This window comes from Rana temporaria, chromosome 2 (genome assembly GCF_905171775.1).
Source record: "Rana temporaria chromosome 2, aRanTem1.1, whole genome shotgun sequence".
In the NCBI taxonomy this organism is placed as follows: domain Eukaryota; kingdom Metazoa; phylum Chordata; class Amphibia; order Anura; family Ranidae; genus Rana; species Rana temporaria.
In genome coordinates this window covers 78,348,266-78,367,702 of record NC_053490.1, presented here as the reverse complement: position 1 = coordinate 78,367,702, position 19,437 = coordinate 78,348,266, and the positions used below count along the sequence as shown (strand labels likewise).

The window sequence follows — 19,437 nt, the reverse complement described above, 5'->3', positions numbered from 1 at the left end:
TTTGCATAGAAGCCCTGTGCATCTTTTGGTCTGTTTCAGGTCCAAATTCAGCCCAGAATTCGGTCTGAAATCTGACCTAAAAAACTGTGGACCAGGACGCACAGGACCCCTACTGTGAGCATTAGGTGTGAACCGAGCCTCAATGTTCTCTTTAAACTATTATTTAAACATCTTTCTTTTTTTCTTTTTTTTTTTAGTTCTTTAATCAAGTTCTTATGCTTGGTAAAACCTCCATTAGCGACTTGTCTGAACACGTGTTTGATCTGATTTTGGAGCTTTACAATATTGATAGCCACCTACTCCTTTCTGTTTTACCTCAGCTAGAGTTCAAGCTCAAGGTATGTATCCATCTGTTACACTTCTGTTACACTTACTGAAACCGTTTTTATTCACATTTATGTGTGATGGTACTTTTTATAATCTGAACAGTTCAGTAAGTTTATAATGTATTGTACTTGGAGCTCCTCTATGTGGACACATTAGAGACAATGCAATAAAAACAGTTGGAACCCACACTTGACAGTACAGTACAGTCAGCTGGCTCCCAGAAGAATGGTACACCTCAAGACTCTAAAGCTGGTGGTCACTTGATTTGAAGTCTTTGTTATGACATATCTTTTAGTGAAGAAGTTTTAGTTGAAATTGAGCTTCTTTCCTGACACCAACCCCTTGTTGCCGAAGCATCTATTTATTTATTTATTTTCAGCTGCAGAATAAAGCATACCGTATTTTCCGGCGTATAAGACGACCTTTTGCATGTAAAAAGATGACTCAAAACTCGGGGGTTGTCTTATACGCCGATACCTGTCTGTAAGGCTGCAGGTGTCCATTATTGAAAGCCGTGCCTCCTCCTCAGGCTGTTCCGTGATAGGCGGAACACTCATTTCTCTTTCGTTCATAGACGGACACAGCATCCTTTGACCTTAGGGTTATGCTTCTTCCTACCAGGAGATTTAGGCAGAATTCTACAGCACTTAAGGTGTTAAAAACTTTCCTTCATGCCGCTCCTCCCAGGGGGCGTGGCTCCCCCAGGCATAACCCCCACTCTGCTTTAGCAGCCTCAGTTTGTTTCTGCCTAACCGTCAGGAGAGTCAGGCTCTCTCTGGAGTCCTGGACTCTGGAGTTTTTTCTTGCAATTTTTTTTTGCATTTTGCGAGTTTTTTCCTCGCTTTTTTATTTTATTTTTATTTTTGAATCCTGCGATTCTTCTATCAACAGCCGACTGGGTGACAGGCTGGGTCCTCGACCCTTGTAGTCCCCCCAGGTTCGGCCTTCGAGCGTGTGCCGGCCCTCAGCTCCGCTTTGGGACGTCCACGACAGGCCCCATTGCTCCAGGGGCGGCCGGGGAACTTCGGTTCTAGGGCACACATATGACCGGTCTCTATGGCCTTGTCACAGTGTGTCTGGCTGACAGCCATGCCGTTCGCGGACGTTGGTTCTGTCTGGGATACCTCCAGCCAGGTAGTCGCAGGACAGGTAAGTAGTGGCCCCTTACTCAGGTAAGTGGTCTGGCTGGAATGTTTTCCCTTGGGAGGTCGACTGAGGGTTTTCCCCTGCTTTCCTCTCTCCCTTATTCCTCTCCCTCCTTTCCCCTTTGGGTGACGGCTGTGCAGGGGGTTTTTTCCCTGGGGCTCATATTTTTTTTTTTTTTTTTTTCACTCGGGTATGGCTGGGGCTGTTCTGTGTCACTGCAGGGGACTGTGGTGGACATTCTGGGCATTTTTGTGTGTGCTGTGTGCTGTTTTGGTGTACTGTCATTTTTGGGTACACTGTCTTTTTAAAACTGCGCAACGGCGGCCATTTTGCCGGAGCCGCGCTTGTATTATTCGGCGGCCATTTTCTTGTGGCCGGCGCCATTTTCAGCACTAGTTCGGCCTCTAGTGGCCGTTTCGGCGGGGAAAAAAGACCGCGAATCATCTGAGGGGACAGACGCAGCGCTGCAGCTTCTCCTCAGCACACACTTGCCTTCACAGACCGCGCTGTACCAGGGGGTGGTGAGTCTCAGGGGGCCCCATACTGTGCTCTAGCGGCCGGGAGGTGACCTGTGGGGGACTTTTTTCCTGCCCTTGGCAGTAGGGGTGAAATGGCAACGGCAATATGGAGCCTGAATCAGGCCCCTCATTTCTTACAATGCCGGAATTAACCCTTAAGCGCCCCTCCCCCTGCCACATCTGTTGAATCGGTGTCGGCTGTCCTGGAGTCTTTTTTCTCACCAGGTTTGAAGCAGCCAGTGCTCGGTTGGGGGGTAAAAAAGCGCCCCCCCCCCCGGAGGCTGTTTCTGGGGATATCTCTGACGCAGAATCTGATGCTTCTGGTTCTGTCATGTCAGAGGATGCGGGCTTAACCCACATGGACAGCGAGGATGACTCTGCTGCGGAGTCTGCTGATAAGGAATTTGTTGGAGCTCTTATTACTGCGGTGCGTGAGGCTCTTCATTTAGAGGATTTGGCGGAGACACCAGCGGTGTCAGTCCTTTTGGATTCCGCAAACCACCGCGTACCGCTAAGGTATTCCCCTGTGTTCCTTATTTAGACAATATGTTGTATAAGGAATGGGATACACCGCAAAAGGCTTTTACGGTTCCTAAAAGCTTTGCTACCGTTACCCCCTGGAGGAGGACTTTTTTAAAAAAGTGGGTCACTCCTCCGTCGGTGGACCCTCCTGTGTCCAGACTGAGTAAGGCTACTACGTTGCCTGTGGAGGGGGCTCCTGCTTTCAAGGACCCCGCTAATAGGAGAGTGGAGGCCGTGGCCCGCTCCCTGTTCTCGGTGGTGGGTTCGGTGGTAAGGCCGGCTCTGGCCGGAGCCCTGGTAGCTCAGACGCTGACTGAAAGGGCGAAGCTCCTGCTGCAGGACCTGGAGGTCCAGGGGGCTTCCGAGTCCTCTAGGGACCTGGCTGAACAGTTGATTCAGGGTCAGAAGTTTCTCTGCGAGGCGGATATGGATTAGATTCCTTTGCTTTCCAGGGCTTCTGTCTACGCAGTGGTTCTGCGCCGCCTTATATGGCTGAAGTGCTGGTCGGCTGACCAGTACTCAAAAAAGGCCTTGGTAGATTTGCCCTTTAAGGGCGGACGGCTTTTGGGGGCATCCCTGGATGACATCATTAAGGATGCCACTGGAGGTAAGAGCACCTTGCTCCCTCAGTCGGGGAAGGGTAGGGAACCTCGCCGCAAGCAAGGTCCTACTTTTACTACCCCCTAAACGGTTTTTTTCGTGCGCCAGCGCGGCTGGAAAAGGTCCGCAAGGTGCAAAAGCCCTTGCTGCCGGGCGTAAGCGCCCCTGGTTCAAAAAACCGAACAAGCCTGCGGACAAGCCTGCTTCCGCATGAAGGTCTGCCCCCGCCCGGGTCTCGGGTGGGGGGACGGCTTCACGACTTCGTGGATCGGTGGAATTCTCTTCTATCCGACCGTTGGGTTTGCGAGGTGGTCGCCTCGGGGTACAAGATAGAGTTCCTTTCTTGTCCCCCAAACAGATTTTTTTCCATCCAACCTCCAGCTTCCTCCGGATCGTCGGCTAGCCCTGTCCGGGGACTGTCCAGGATCTTCTGGACAGGGGGGTGGTTGTGCCGGTCCCCTCGCTGGAACGGTTTCGGGGGTTCTACTCCAATCTGTTCGTGGTCCCCAAGAAGGGAGGGGTTCGCCCTATCCTGGACCTAAAGGCCCTCAACTCCTTTGTCAAGGTGCAGCGATTCAGGATGGAGTCGGTCCGTTCTATCATGGCGTCCCTCCACCAGGGGGACTTCATGGCGTCCTTAGACATCATGGACGCATACCTGCATGTTCCCGTTTGCACAAGCCACCAAAGGTATCTGCGCTTTGCGATCGGGGAGGACCACTATCAATTCGTGGCCCTCCCGTTCGGGCTGGCGTCGGCACCACGGGTGTTCACCAAGGTGCTCGCCCCGATCCTGGCCTTGCTACGGCAGCGAGGGATCGATATCGTGGGATACCTGGACGACCTTCTCCTGAGAGCTTCTTCAGGCTCAGAGTTAGAGGAGGACGTGTCCATCACGTGTCGGACTCTGCAGGAGTTCGGCTGGTTTCTGAATCTCAGAAAATCAGTGTTGGTTCCGTCCCAGAGGCTGGAACCCCTGGGGCTGGTTTTGGATTCGGGGGAGACAAAAGTGTTCCTCCCATCGCAAAACCTGCTGACCCTGCAATCTGCAGTGAGACAGTTGTTGACCCAGAAGTGGTCATCTCTTCGCTTCTGCATGCGGGTTCTGGGTCTGATGGTGGCCTCCTTCGAGGCAGTTCTGTATGCCCAATCCACACCAGGGTACTACAGAAGGAGATTCTGTCACGATGGGACAGGGTCCCATCTTCTCTGGATCACCAGATTCGGTTGAGCCATCTGGCCAAGTCTTCCCTGGCATGGTGGCTGACGTCTCCGGTGCTTCGGTCCGGGAAGTCTTTTCTTCCGTGCCGCTGGACAGTGGTCACGACGGATGCCAGCCTCTTCGGCTGGGGGGGCGTCTGGGGCACCCAGTCAGCCCAGGGGCGCTGGACTCGGGAGGAGTCCCGCCTGCCGATCAATATCCTGGAGCTCCGAGCAATCAAGCTGTGCCTTGTCAGGTGGTCGCTGGAGCTACAGGGCCGTCCTGTCAGGATCCAGTCCGACAACGCCACGGCCGTGGCGTACATCAATCATCAGGGCGGCACAAGGAGCTCGGCCGCGGCGACGGAGGTCGCTCACATACTTCGGTGGGCCGAAAGGTCCGTTCCGGCCCTGTCGGCGGTATACATTCCGGGAGTTCTGAATTGGCAAGCCGACTCCCTAAGTCGCATGACTCTGGATCAAGGGGAGTGGTCTCTCCACCCGGAGGTGTTTCAGATCCTGTGCCAAAAATGGGGCACTCCAGACGTGGACCTTCTGGCGTCCCGTCTCAATCGGAAGGTACCACGGTTTGTGGCTAGGTCAAGGGACCCGTGGGCAGACGCGTCAGACGCGTTAGTGGCTCCCTGGGTCAATATCACCTGATTTACGCCTTCCCTCCTCTAAGGCTCCTACCCCGCCTGCTGCGCAGGGTGGAAGCCGAAGGTATTCCAACGATCCTGATCGCCCCGGATTGGCCGCGTCGCTCTTGGTACGCGGACCTGGTACGTCTGGTGACAGACGCCCCCTGGCGTCTGCCTCTGAGGGAAGATCTCCTGTCTCAGGGCCCGATCTTCCATCCTGCTTTACGGTCACTGGCTTTAACGGCGTGGCTGTTGAAAACCAGGTACTGAAGGACCGGGGCCTGTCGGGCCCGGTAATCTCTACCATGCTGCGTGCACGGAAGTCCACTTCTCGAAAAATTTACCATCGTACATGGAAAGCATACATCTCTATGTGTGAGGAGATGAAGTGGCACCCCCGTACTTACGTGGTGTCCCGGATCCTGCTGTTCCTACAGCGGGGAGTGGACCAGGCTCTTGCCTTGAGCACGATCAAGAGTCAGATTTCTGCTCAGGCTGTTTATTTTCAGCGTCCCTTGGCAGCGAATTCTTTGGTTCGCACGTTTGTGCAGGGGGTCCGGCATGTGGCCCCCCCGGTGCGCCCTCCGCTACCTTCTTGGGACTTGAACTTGGTCCTCTCGGCGCTTCAGCGTGCCCCCTTTGAGGACATTCGGGAGATCCCCTTGCTGACTTTGTCGCAGAAGGTGGTCTTTCTGGTAGCTATTACCTCTATCAGACGAGTGTCTGAACTGGCGGCCTTGTATTGCAAGGCCCCCTACTTGGTCATCCATCAGGATAAGGCGGTGCTGCGCCCGCAGCCCTCTTTTCTTCCGAAGGTCGTTTCGGCCTTTCACATTAACGAGGACATTGTTGTTCCATCATTATGTCCTCAGCCGAAGAACCCGAAGGAGGCCTCTTTACATTCTCTGGATGTGGTTCGGGCCCTTCGAGTTTACTTGTCGGCGACAGCTCCGTTCCGGAAATCGGACTCGCTGTTCGTGTCTGTGTCCGGTCCCAGTAAGGGCCTGGCAGTCTCGTCGGCCACCATTTCCAGGTGGATCCGACAGGTTGTGCTTCAGGCCTACGCCCTGAAGGGGCGGGCGCCTCCCTTTCGGGTCATGGCGCATTCGACCAGGGCGATCGGGGCCTCCTGGGCTTCCGACACCAAGCCTCTGTGTTACAGGTGTGTAAGGCAGCGACCTGGTCGTCGTTCCACACTTTTTCAAAGTTTTATAAGGTGGATGTGAGTGCATCTTCTGATGCCTCCTTCGGCCGCAGGGTGTTACAGGCGGCAGTTTAAGGTTGGAGTTCCTCCGTTGAGTAACTTCGGTTTTGTTTGGGGTGTAACCTGTTTTTGCTGTGTTATTTTCCCACCCCTCGAATTTTTTTGACACTGCTTGGGGACGTCCCTAAGGTCAAAGGATGCTGTGTCCGTCTATGAACGAAAGAGAAAAAAGGATTTTTGTACTCACCGTAAAATCCATTTCTCTGAGTTCATAGACGGACACAGCACCCACCCCTCCTTTGTTTGTACTGCTTGTTACGAACTGAGGCTGCTAAAGCAGAGTGGGGGTTATGCCTGGGGGAGCCACGCCCCCTGGGAGGAGCGGCATGAAGGAAAGTTTTTAACACCTTAAGTGCTGTAGAATTCTGCCTAAATCTCCTGGTAGGAAGAAGCATAACCCTAAGGTCAAAGGATGCTGTGTCCGTCTATGAACTCAGAGAAATGGATTTTACGGTGAGTACAAAAATCCTTTTTTTCCCAGCAGAGCCTCTGTTCAGTGTTCCGTTTATCACGGATGCCTTCTCATCCTCGGACGAGAGGACATCCATGATAGGCGGAACACTGAACAGAGGCTCTGCTGGGAAAATTAGTGTTCCGCCTATCACGGAACAGCCTGAGGAGGAGGCGCGGCTTTTGAATAATGGACGCCCGCAGCCTGAGAAACTCTGCAAACAGGAGAAGGTAGGGAGATCGTCGAGGCAGGCATACTGGCACAGTGAGGCCAGGCATACTGGCACAGTGAGGCATGTATAATGGCACAGTAAGGTAGGCAATGGCACGTGAGGCATGTAATGTAATTTAATGGCACAGTGAGATTTGAAAAAAGCCTGTTTCTGTCAGCGTTTTTTCCTGTCAGCGGTTGTTCCGGCTACCCCTCAGCTTCCAGACAGACTAGCCTGAGGGGGGTAGTCTTAATACGGTGAGTATATCCCAAAACCAACATTTTAGCTGGAATAGCTCGTACACCCAGTCATCTTATACACCGGCAAATACGGTAGGTTATAGTCTGGAAACGCAAACCTCCCAGATCATATAGTTACATAGTTGGGTTGAAAAAAGACAAGTTCAACCAAAAAAATCAAATACAATCCCATATACACAATCCTTCACCCACAGTAGATCCAGAGGAAGAAAAAAAACCCCAGCAAAGCATGATCCAATTTGCTACAGCAGGGGAAAAAAATTCCTTCTTGATCCCCCGGGAGGCAATCGGATTTTCCCTGGATCATCTTTACCTATAAATGTTAGTGCCCAGTTATATTGTGTACATTTCAGAAAGAATCCAAGAATATATTTCTGAAAGCAGAGAAGCTGTAGAATTAAGATAGTATTGTGGCCCATTCACACATGTCCGCTTTGGTGCATTTAATTTAAATGGGGTTCCAACTTGTCATTGTGACACTTGCTGACACATTGCTCCTTGGCATCCTGCATATTCTCTCCACTGCCATCCTATCCTCTTCACTACTCTATTGCACATACTGCCCCATGTCCTACCCTTTTCACTCCTCACCTCTACGTACTGCCCAAATTGTCTGCTGTTTTACCTTCTGCACTCCTTTTCTGCCCAATACTGCATCTGTAATATCCTCCATACCTCTCTCTAGTTCTTCAAATTTTGCATTTGTTGGTGTGATTTCTTCAGACTTGGTGCATTGCTGTTATTGCATTTATCAGGCCTACTAGCTGCTTTCGTTGCCTAGTTTATCTTTATGTATCTGATGACCGAATTGTCTTCTGTATGAAAAGCCTGTCTGTTTCTTATCTCTGTAGAGTAACGACAATGAAGAACGACTGCAGGTGGTGAAACTTCTTGCAAAAATGTTTGGAGCAAAGGATTCTGAACTGGCTTCTCAAAATAAGCCGCTTTGGCAGTGCTACTTGGGGAGGTAATTGAATCTTTATCCAAGGCTTGTATACAGTGAATAGAGCAGAGCCAATATGCATAAAATCCCCACAGTGCTGTGTCATTGTTTATAAAAATATTTTATGCTGTGTTTGTATGCCACACGTTTGCTCCTGACCTAAATTTTATTCACCCACCAGACAATGTTCATTCCTTGCTGACATTATGATTTATAATACTTTCATTGTAGTGAAAGTCAAACCATTACCCAGCCTCTTTCTTTTTTAACTTGTGTGCTAAAATAAATATGCAGGTGCTAAAAAAAAAACACCTTTTTATAGCACTACTGTGTTTCCCCCGAAAATAAGACCAGGTCTTTTATTAATTTTGGTTACAAAAAATGCATTTGGACTTATTTTCAGGGGATGTCTTTTGCCACCTGTCTTTTCTCTCTCCCCCCCCCCCCCCCCCCCCCCCCTGTCAGATCATGAGTCGGCATCAAAATCCTTGTGAAATCATTTGATCCGCTCTGTAAATAGATTATATAATTTCCAGTGTGTGTCTTTATGTAACATCATAGAAAATAAATGCCTTATTTACAGCACCACTGGGTGCTTGCATGACCCGCTGGAGCTCTTAACCCCCCCGTTCCGAGCACTGCTGAGGGAGATGCCATGATTACCCGCTGACGTCAGCCCTGCTCTGAGCACTGCAGAGGGAGGAGCCGCTAACGTCAGCCAGGAGGAGAGCTCTGGCGGGTCACATGAGTGCCCAACGGCGTTATAAATAAGGTATTTTTGACAATAATGTTACATACACTGGACATATAATCATTTAACAGCGTGGATAACATGATTTTACAAGGACTTTAAAGAGGAAGTAAACCCTGATGATACACCCTTTATTTCCCTGTAGTGGTAAAGCATAATGGGCTACTATGCATCGCATAGTAGCCCATTATGTGTCACTTACCTGAAACCGAAAGCCACCGCTGTCCCCACTGGCAGAGAGTGTCAATCTTCACCCCTCTTTCTTCTGGGGCCGCGAACGCCGGCTCTGTGACTGGCAAAAGCCACGTGACAGCAGTCACGGCATGACCCCTTTAGAATCGGCACGATCTGCCCTTTCTAAATTGCGCATGCGCCGTAGACATCCGCACGCAGCTTTCGTGTAAATATCTCCTAAACCGTGGGGGTTTAGGAGATGTTTCCAGCACCTACAGGTAAGCCTGTAGGTAAAAGGGGTTTACATGGTGTAAAACCACTTTAACTAGGGCTTATTTTGCAGACAGGGCTTATATTGCAGCAATCCTAGAAAATCGATAGGTCTTATTTTCGGGGAAGCAGTAATTTTATTGTGAGCCTTTATATGTAAAGGGAAAATATGACTGCCATTATGTACACGTATAAAAAATACATTTAGAGCTATAAGGCTTTTAAGCATTAACACAAAGGTTAGTTGCATCGAGTTGAACGCTCTTACATGTTTGTCCAATAAAAAAAAAAAATATTAGAAATGTTACATTCACTTTAAAGACCCATTTACACAATATGCACTGAAATGCATTTTTTTAATGCATTCCCAATGCATGGACATCAAGAAGGATTGATTTCCAAGGAGTGCAGTTCACACCAGTGTGGCTTTCCTTTACCTTATTTTTAAAGGTGCATACCAATAAAATGCACTGCAAAGCAGAACATCTAGCCTTTTTGGTTCAAAAAAAGAAATAAAATAAAGCATGTGAAACTGGCTTCAGCTCAAATCCCAGCCTATCAGTCATGCCCTCTGATGTGTTTTACCCACTTTGGGCTTAAAGGGGTTGTAAAGGTACAATTTTTTTTTCTTCCCTAAATTGCTTCCTTTACCTTAGTGCAGTCCTCCTTCACTTACCTCATCCTTCCATTTTGCTTTTAAATGTCCTTTTTTCTTCTGAGAAATCCTCACTTGTTCTTCTGTCTGTAACTCCACACAGTAATGCAAGGCTTTCTCCCTGGTGTGGAGGGGACGAGCAGGAGAGTCAGGATGCTCTCTACGTTGCAGATAGAGAAATTAGCTGTGTGTTAGTGGGCGTCCTGACTCTCCTGTAGTCCAAAGGAAGGGGCGAGCATGACACACCACACCAGGGAGAAAGCCTTGCACTACTATGTGAAGTTACAGACAGAAGAACAGGAAGTGAGGATTTCTCAGAAGAAATAAGGACATTTAAAAGAAAAATGGAAGGATGAGGTAAGTGAAGGAGGGCTGCACTAAGGTAGAGGAAGCTATTTAGGAAGAAATAATTGTACCTTTACAACCCCTTTAATCGTAAAGTCCCTTAACATTGTCAGAGTGCTATGTCATGGGCTGAAACACAAGCTGGTTTCATATATAGTATTCCCCGGGTCACAAAGGGGAGAGCTGAGCAATCAGCAGTGTTTTGATCGCTCAGTTCTCACCGCATAGCCGGGGGGCAGATTCAGAATTGGATCTGTGCTGAATCCACCTAGGTGAGTATAATTGCATTTTTTTAAGCCATTCTTCTCTTTTAAAGAGACCCAGAATAGGTAAATGTATCTATAACCTTTATGCCCCCAACATAGCCATGGTCAGGTGGTAAATAGTGATTAGCCTGTTGCGTTCCCCAGTCTAAACCTTCCTTACTCTATCTATAACAAACAAAAGAATAGTTTGGGCTGCAGATACCACCTAAAATGCATGACTTATTATCATAAATGGCTATAGGGCTAATGCATTTGAACCGAAGAGAAGAGAAAAAGCACACAATTGCAGTTGTATCCCACAGCAACTAATCAAATTCTTGTTTAAGGTTTCCCCAAAAATAAACTTTGAATTCTGGTTGAAATCTGATTGGTTCCTATTGGTTGCAACTTCAGTTCGTTGCATACTTTTAATTGTCATTTTTAATGTAACATACAGTCCATGGAGCACAATGACTCATTGCGTGAATGCCCCCTCCAATCAGAATGGATAAAAACTTACAGCAAGCATGGGTATCCATGAAATAAACACAATCGCTGAAGCAGCACTGAGCCTGGCAGACAGCAGAGAAATTCTTCATAAATTGACAAGAGCCCAGGAGTAGATTGTGAAAGTATGAGCCACACAGACACAACATCCCAGCAGTGGGTTGCATGCTTCCCTGCCAACCTACTATGTATGCTGTAGTTCAGCCAGTCCTAGTGGCTTCAGGAGGTGCGTGTGTGTGTATGTGGCATAGCTTTATGCTGAACACTTATCTCATCTCCCCCTCTCTAGCTTCCGATTGGAATATTTGCCTGTAACTGGGGCTCCACTGCATTGTTGCAGCATATATGCCGAGATCTGCTCTGTCCTGCACTCCTGCTGGCCTCCAGAAGCCAGCAGGATTGCAAGACTGTTCATACTGAGCTTTGTTCCTGGTCTTCTCCAACAGACAAACTGTAGCTGTTAGGGTGAGACAAGAAACCAGGGCCTGGTGGGGAGGATGGTGATGGTCTGGTATTGGAGAAGCACTGCTCTATAGTCTGTGTGACTACACACTCTGTAGCAGGGGTAGTTGACCGTGTGTGCTCAACACACACATCTAAAGCATTAATTCATTTTTTTTTATTTGATAGATTCAATGACATACATGTGCCAATCCGATTGGAATGTGTGAAGTTTGCCAGCCACTGCTTAATGAACCACCCTGATTTGGCTAAAGACTTAACCGGTATGTGAATAGTCCTGAATCTGTGCAATACAATGTTGAATTGAAGTTGGCTGAACTGTTGTAGCTTTAGATTACATGCAGCCTGTTTCTTTTTTGTCCAGTAATCATTTTTAGTATACAATTCTGTAGATCGATTTTCAAGCTTGGTAAACCATGGGTTCTCTTTTTCAGAATATCTAAAAGTAAGATCCCATGACCCCGAAGAAGCCATCAGACATGATGTCATCGTATCTATAGTAACTGCTGCAAAGAAAGACCTTCTGCTTGTCAATGACCATCTTCTTAATTTTGTTCGGGAGAGGACTCTGGACAAAAGGGTAAGAATAGAACTTGTCTACTTATTCCTTTTGTTGTGCATGAGTGATCATAGTGACATACAAGTAGTTTGGGAAGCTGCATTAGGACTTGTGTTGATCAGCTTTTGTCCTTGTCAAATGGATTTTGCATTCCAATATAAGTCTATGGAAATGCAAAAAAACTGCTTACAACAGGTCAGGAGGAAGTCAAATACATATCTCAGTGAATTCTGAATGATCTCAGAAGCTCCTTAAACTGATGCCATGAGCACAAGCCCATGAACACAGGCTCCTATTATTATTATTATTATTATTATTATTATTATTATTATTATTATTATTTTAATTGGAAGAAAGTTTTATTTGAACACATTCAAGCATACATGTTCCATAAACACAAAAGAATGCAAAGTTGTAATGTAAATAACAGTAGAAACCTAATAGGCAATTACAGCTTCCAACTGCATAGAGCTCTCTAAAAAGAACACACATCCCCACCTAGTGGCTGAAAACAGAAATGATAGTGCCAATAGAGCATTAGACCCCTTTCACACTAAGGGCGTTTTTCATGCGCTATAGCATTACAAATCTGCAATCCGCCCTCAAACGGCTGCACCATTCATTCCAGCGTGAAAGCCAGAGGGCTTTCACACTGGAGCGTTGCGCTAGCAGGACGGTAAAAAAAAATCCTGCTAGCGGCATCTTTGGAGCGGTGTGTTTGTGTGTTGTCCCATTGATTAAAATCAATGGGACAGAGCGGCAATACCGCTGGCATTGCGGGCGGGTTTAACCCTTTTTCGGCCGCTAGCGGGGCTTAAAAGCACCCCACTAGAGGCTGAAATGCGCCACAAATCCCTCCCATAGCATCGGCGGGAAAAATTTGCGGAGTTTTGCCGCCGTCACTATGGGCGCCTCAGTGTGAAAGGGGTCTTAATATTGCACGCTCCATAGTGAGATACTGTAGTGACAACCAGCATTGAGTAACCAACAGCGTTCTACCCTAATATCCTATTTATAATCAGGTCTACTGGGGCCAAGCCTGGTGTATCAAGCCAACCTCCCCAAACCCTCTCAAATTTAATTTAACCCATATTTAAAAAAACAAAATCCAAATGCACGTTTAATGTTAATTGCATTAAAGTTTTTCTTTAGAATTTTTGTTAACCAATGTCATGTAGATAATGTTTGTGAAGTTTGTCAGGTTCAGCCTATTTTGTTACTGCTGTTAAGTTATTTTTTTCCAACAATCCTGTCTTCATTGTTGTCCATTTTTATACCTTTGTAGTGGAGAGTGAGAAAAGAAGCAATGATGGGTCTTGCTCAGATCTATAAGAAGTATGCCTTGCAGGCAGAAGCAGGAAAAGAGGCAGCAAAACAGATTTCCTGGATAAAAGATAAACTTCTGCACATATATTACCAAAATAGTATTGACGATAGGTTAGTTTATTTTTATTTATTTTAGTATTTCATTGATTTTATTAAACATATTTTTTGTTTTTCTTTTATGCAACACTGCACTGAATACTTACAGTATAATAACTAATACAATACAAAACAAGTGGTGTTGCAGTCATAATCCACACTGTCAATTCAAACAAATCCTGAGATTGTTAGTATAAATGAGACTTCATTAGCACCGTGGGGATGATGTATGAACTGTTGTTCTTTCTGATAAAAGGTAATCTAACTTAAAAGCATTAGACGCTGGGCACAGGTATGTATTTTATACACAACAATTTGTGTGTAAAAGAAAAGCTGGCCATTAATGGGCCATGGGTTGCATGGGCCAGTTTCTCCTATGGAGCCATTGGGGTTGATTTACTAAAGGCAAATCCACTCTGCACTTGGAAGGGCAGTCACTGTTGATCTGAGGGGAAGCTCTGAAATGAGGGGAAGCTCTGCCGATTTTATCATCTAATCATGTGCAAGCAAAAATGCTGTGTTTTTTATTTTCCTTGCATGTCCCCCTCCGATCTACAGCGATTGCACTTCCAAGTGCACGTGCACTTGTAGTGCAAAGTGGATTTTCCTTTAGTAAATAACCCCCATTGTGTTCTCTTGGCAGGGGGGAGAACACAATGTAATTGTAAAATCCGACAGGCTGGTTGTACCCAAGTTGAGCAATTTTAACTTGAGTACATTCATCTTGCCCATACATGGTTCGAATTTTGGCCAGTTCAACGGGGAGGTTGAACCCGTCTATGGCCGGCTTTAGTTGGTATTGTTTTTATATTCTCTTGGGTAGTTACCCATGGACATTAGCTAATAACTTAAATTAACGTTAATGCTATAGTGATCCATGGGATGAAATGTAATCGCAGCTTAGTAATGCTTGCCTTCCCTGCTGAACTAGGTACTTGGAGAACCCAATCATCGGAAGCGACTAACTTTTTAATTCTGTGACTGCTGAAAAGTAATACAGTCCTTAACCCATTGTGCAGCTTCTGCATCATGTGAGTGATGCGATTAGGATGTCCCAGTGGTCACGTGATTAGAAGCTTGCCACACTTGCTCCCATTTAGAAGCCTTATCAAAAAGCTGTCGGTGACAACTTGGTTTGTGTGCAACCTCATGCTAAGGTTTGCCACAACTTCTGACCAGCCTAAGTGAATAAACAATAAAGAGCGTTCTCAGCCTACATGTCTCCACCAAACCACCCACCCTAAGCGGGTATGTTTTAAGATCACCGTTAAAAAAAAAAAAAAAAAAAAATGCACATATTTTTTCAGGTGAAAAAAAAAAAATGTTTATTTTGGAGCATGCGGAGCGTTGCACCTGCGATCATGCAAATTCAGGATCCTGCAGACTCTCTCAATATAGCTGTCTGCCTGAACCTCCTGTACAGGCAGATAGGTACTGGAGAGTAGAAAGATCAATGTTATACAAGAGCGCTCACCAGGCTCTTCACAGTTTATTGAGAACTACACGCTGTCTCCTGTGGTGGCAGACAGTAGTTGTAGTCCATTCATTCACATATCTCTGTGCATTGAACATTTTGCAAGAATATTAGCCAATTAGGAGGTCAACATCCTGCATTTTCTCAAAGCTTCTTACATTCAGTCAGTTTTATCACTTGTAATAATGATGCTCGTATTCAGAAAAACACCTATACGGTCATGTTGAATACTATGTTGACAGGGTGTTGACTTTTTTTTTTTTTTTTTGTAGACTGCTGGTGGAGCGAATTTTTGCCCAGTATATGGTACCTCATAACTTGGAAACCACAGAAAGAATGAAATGCTTGTATTATCTGTATGCAACGTTGGACCCCAATGCTGTTAAGTAAGTGTTGTAGTAGTTAGTGGCATTTTTTTTTTAAACTATATTGAACATATTTTGGCACTACTAAATGTTATGAACACAGTAGTAGTTGCTGTTGTGGGTTCCTAAGTGGGTAGAAGCCATAGATTTGGCATTTAAAACAGAATGCATGTATTGAATTACATCCATTTTCATGACTGGAATCCCTTTACCTCCTACTTCCCCAGAGCCTTGAATGAAATGTGGAAATGTCAGAACATGCTGAGGCATCATGTGAAGGATTTGCTGGATTTGATTAAACAGCCCAAAGTAAGTGGCAGTGGTGTTTTTTTCTCTGTGAAATGATCATGTGATAGTTCAAAACCACCTTTTGTAGTGCCTTGCAGTGGCAACTTTGGATGCGTAATTGAGTTATTTCACATGGTTTTTGCTTTAATATCTATGCACTCATATAAAAAAAAAAAATGTAATGAATGCCGTTTCTTTTGTAGTCTGTTCCATGTGGTGTTAAACCACGTTTTTTTTTTTTTTTTGTGTGAACCTGACCTACAATAGAACGTTTAACAATACTGCTGACATGCAGGTACATACCCGTAATCCTTTTTTGCTTTTGTGAAGCCCACATGGATCTGGGCATCCCTTTACATCAGATACCTTGACTTCTGCGCAAGTCAAGATTAAAGTGATTTCGAAACCATCACCTTGTAAAACAACCCATTCAGTTTAAAATGGGATTGAAAGGCAAAACATCTGTGTATGGATATATAAAAAAAAAAACATAAATATCCCCCCCCCTTTTGTTTAAGTGATCACATACTCTCTGTTCTCACCTGTATAAGAGCTGGTGGAGGAGCAAAAGCAGTACAATGAGCTTCCCAGTGTAAGGTTGTGCAGGTGGTGCGCGTCAGGGCGAGTCTGATCGATTGAGGAGAGCAGGATGATTTCCCCAATATAGAGAACGGACCGCGGTGTGCTCTGCTGCTTAGTGTGAGCAGTTTTTAATGGGAAAGCAGAGGACTAGCCCCCTTTTGGTTCTGGTCATTCAACTGCCAAGTTACAAAGCTTTGGTTGGCAAAGAAATCTCTGGCATTTGACAGATGGTGGGTCTTGGCAGTAGTGTGTAGTACAGGACAGGTCTAATCAACAAGTCAACCCGATAATAAACCTGTGCCCAGGTTATATCAGCTTATAACTTGTTATAGCTTGTTTAGTTGAGCTTTTGGCAAAAAACAAATCTGGAAGCTGATTGGTTTCTATGCAGAGTTGCACCAGATTGTGCACCAGTTTTAGTAAATAACCCCCATTATCTTTTGTGCTGATTCCCTTACTGCTTCCAGAAAAAATAGTTTGTTCAGGCAGTGCATTCACCAGGGGAAGCAGTGGGGAGGTGTAAGACAAGATGGGAAGAGCCTTGACTTGCATTCCAAGGGGTCAATTCACTAAGAGTTAAATAATGGCTTATAAAATGCAGTAATATACGGCATGCGGTAACAATTGTGCAAGTGATTAATTCATAATTTTATTTTTAAACTAGTGCTGACTTGGCAGCACAAGGTTGTAGTGCTTGGCAGTTGTAGTGCTTGGCACTTAGACTCTTTAATCAGTGATCCGATGTTTGCAGTCGCCTGGCTCTGTTCATCTTTAAAATGAATTTCTCTTATCGTCCATGGACGGACACAGCTCCTTAAATCTTGGCAAGTGGGTTACCAGTATGTTCCTGTTCACAGGAGAGTACTAGGCAGAAACATGTTAGATAATTAAATCCATTTTACTTTAACAGAGTTGAACAGCCCCGCCCAGGGGGCGGTCCCTCCAGACATAACCCTCCTCCCTGCAGTATGCAGCCTCAGTTTCGTTCTGCCTAGCAAAGGAGAAGGACGTATGGCTCCCTTTGGGCCCAGCGCCCTGAGGAAAATTGTTATTTTATTTTTTCTTGAAAGAAACTGTCGGCGGAGAGACAGGCTGGATATATAGATCCTTGTAGTCTCCTCAGTCCGGCCAGCGAGCGTGAGCACACCTTTGCAAAGAGGCTGGGTTTGCCACGACATACCCTATGACTCCTGGGGTGGCCAGTGAGCTTTGCTCCGAGGTCCACACATGACTGGGCTGTGGTGTTGTCTCACTCACAGTGGACCGGGCAGACAGCTACCTCCATTGCGGTTTTAGGCCTGTCAGGAATGTGTCAGTCTGGGGTTTCAGTCTAGCCTGAATAGGGCCCTGGGAGCTTCTGAAATGGAGTCAGTCTCTGGTTCTTCCCCAAACATGCCTGAGGTGGGATTCCCACAGACACTTTGTCAGTCCTGGAAACCTTTGTTGCCAGGGTGGGAGTAGAGTGCGGATGTGAGGGGCATACAAAAGCTCCCCCTCCGCCCGCTATCCCTGGGGGAATGCTCTGTTTCAGACCGGGACCTGGCTGCGGCTCAGGTCCCTGGTTCTGTTTTTATCTGGAGCCGTGGACGGTGGTGTAGTGGTTCACTCCCTCACCTGGCAGCAAGAGAGTCACAGGTTTAAATCTGGACTCCAACACCAAACTGCCTGGAGATTGCATGCTCTCTCTCCCTATGTGTGTGTGGGTTTTTCTCTGGGTAATCCGGTTTCCTCCCACACTCCCATGACGTGTGTAGAGCACTTGTCAGTGCGCTGTATGGAACTCCCTTATGCTGTCTGTGCAGCGGAGGTTTCCTCTGAGGGCTCTGTCTTTTTTTTGTGCAAATCAGACCGCTCTGTAAAAGCTTTTCCTTAATAAGGAATGGGATATGCCGCAGAAGTCTTTTTTTTTTAGTTCCTCGGCTCCTGGGGGTTCCCCCCTTTTGAGGAGAGTTAAAAAAAAAAAGTTATCCTCAGGTTGTAACCCACGGTGCCCGGTTGAAAAGGGCGGTGGCTTTCAGGGACCTTACTGATAGGAGGTCCGAGGCGCTGACTCGCTCCATGTTTATCATGCTGGTGTATGCATTGCGACCTGTTGTGGCCGCAACCTTGGTGTCTCTGACACTCTCTGAATGGGCACGATTTTGCACCAGACTGTGGAGGAGCACCAGCTCCCTCCTTAAATTGTTAGACTGGCCAACCAGTTGGTCCAGGGCCTTCTATATGTCTGTGATGCTACACAGGGCATCCTTGATTTCCAGAGCTTCTTTTTCGGCGGTGGTTTTGCGCTGCCTGATTTGGCTGAAATGCTGGTCTGCTGACCTAGCATCTTAAAATGCCCTGGCTGATTTACCCTTCAGGGGTGGGAGGTTTTTTGGTACTTCCTTGGATGACATTATCAAGGATGTCACTGGGGGTGAGAGCACTCTCCTCCCTCAGTCCACCAAGGGCTGGGTCCTTCATTCCCCGCTCAAAAGCAGTATTTTTGCGTTGGTCAGGGCCCGCGGGTTGACCCTCCCAGGCCGACTAAAGGCTCAACTGGGAGACTGAAACGTCCGTGGGTGCTTAAGCCGAACATGCCGGCACCCTATCCCGCCAATGTATGTAGCCTCCCCCTGCCCGTCTCTTGGGTGGGGGCACGGCTTTGCAGGTTCACAGCTTGGTGAACCTCCCTGCTCGCCGACCAGTGGGTCTGCAGGGTGGTCTCTTCGGAATATTAGATAGGGTTCCTTCCTATCCACCGAACAGATATTTTCCCTCGAGTCTCCCTCTCCGTTGCGGCTCGTCGGTCTGCCCTGGGGCAGTGTGGGACTTGCTAGCTGCGGAGTAATTTTACCTGCCTAGAACGAGAGGTTTGAGGGATTCTATTCAAATCTGTTCTCGGTCCCAAAAGATGGGATGGGGTCCGTCTGATTTTGGGCATCAAGGGCCTAAAATGCCTTTGTGAACGATGGGTAGTTTTGCATGGATTTCATTCGTTCGGTGGTAGCTGCGCTCCATCCGGGGGACATTCTGGCATCCTTGGACATCAAGGACGCATACATGCGCAAGTTTTTGCGCAAGTCACAGAGATTTCTGTGCTTCGCGATTGGGGAGGCCCACTGTCAGTTTGTGGCCCTTCCTTTTTGATCTAGCGTCGGCACCAAGAGTTTTCACCAGGGTGCTCGCACTTATCCTAGCTTTGCTGGGACAGCTAGGCTTTGCCAATCATGGGCTACTTAGACACCCTTTTTCTGGCTCAGAATCCGTGGAGGATGT

At 47.0% G+C, this 19,437-nt stretch overlaps 1 protein-coding gene across 2 annotated transcripts in view; it reads left to right on the top strand.

Moving 5' to 3' along the window:
• Nucleotides 1-19,437, top strand: part of PDS5B (PDS5 cohesin associated factor B) — a 166,383-nt gene that overhangs the window by 75,143 nt on the left and 71,803 nt on the right. For both annotated transcript variants that reach the window (XM_040340427.1, XM_040340426.1), the window contains exons 8-14: nt 198-338; nt 7,992-8,107; nt 11,661-11,755; nt 11,927-12,072; nt 13,337-13,488; nt 15,220-15,333; nt 15,540-15,621. In XM_040340427.1, the coding sequence (XP_040196361.1) occupies nt 198-338; nt 7,992-8,107; nt 11,661-11,755; nt 11,927-12,072; nt 13,337-13,488; nt 15,220-15,333; nt 15,540-15,621 (846 nt within the window). The remainder of the gene's footprint in view (nt 1-197; nt 339-7,991; nt 8,108-11,660; nt 11,756-11,926; nt 12,073-13,336; nt 13,489-15,219; nt 15,334-15,539; nt 15,622-19,437) is intronic.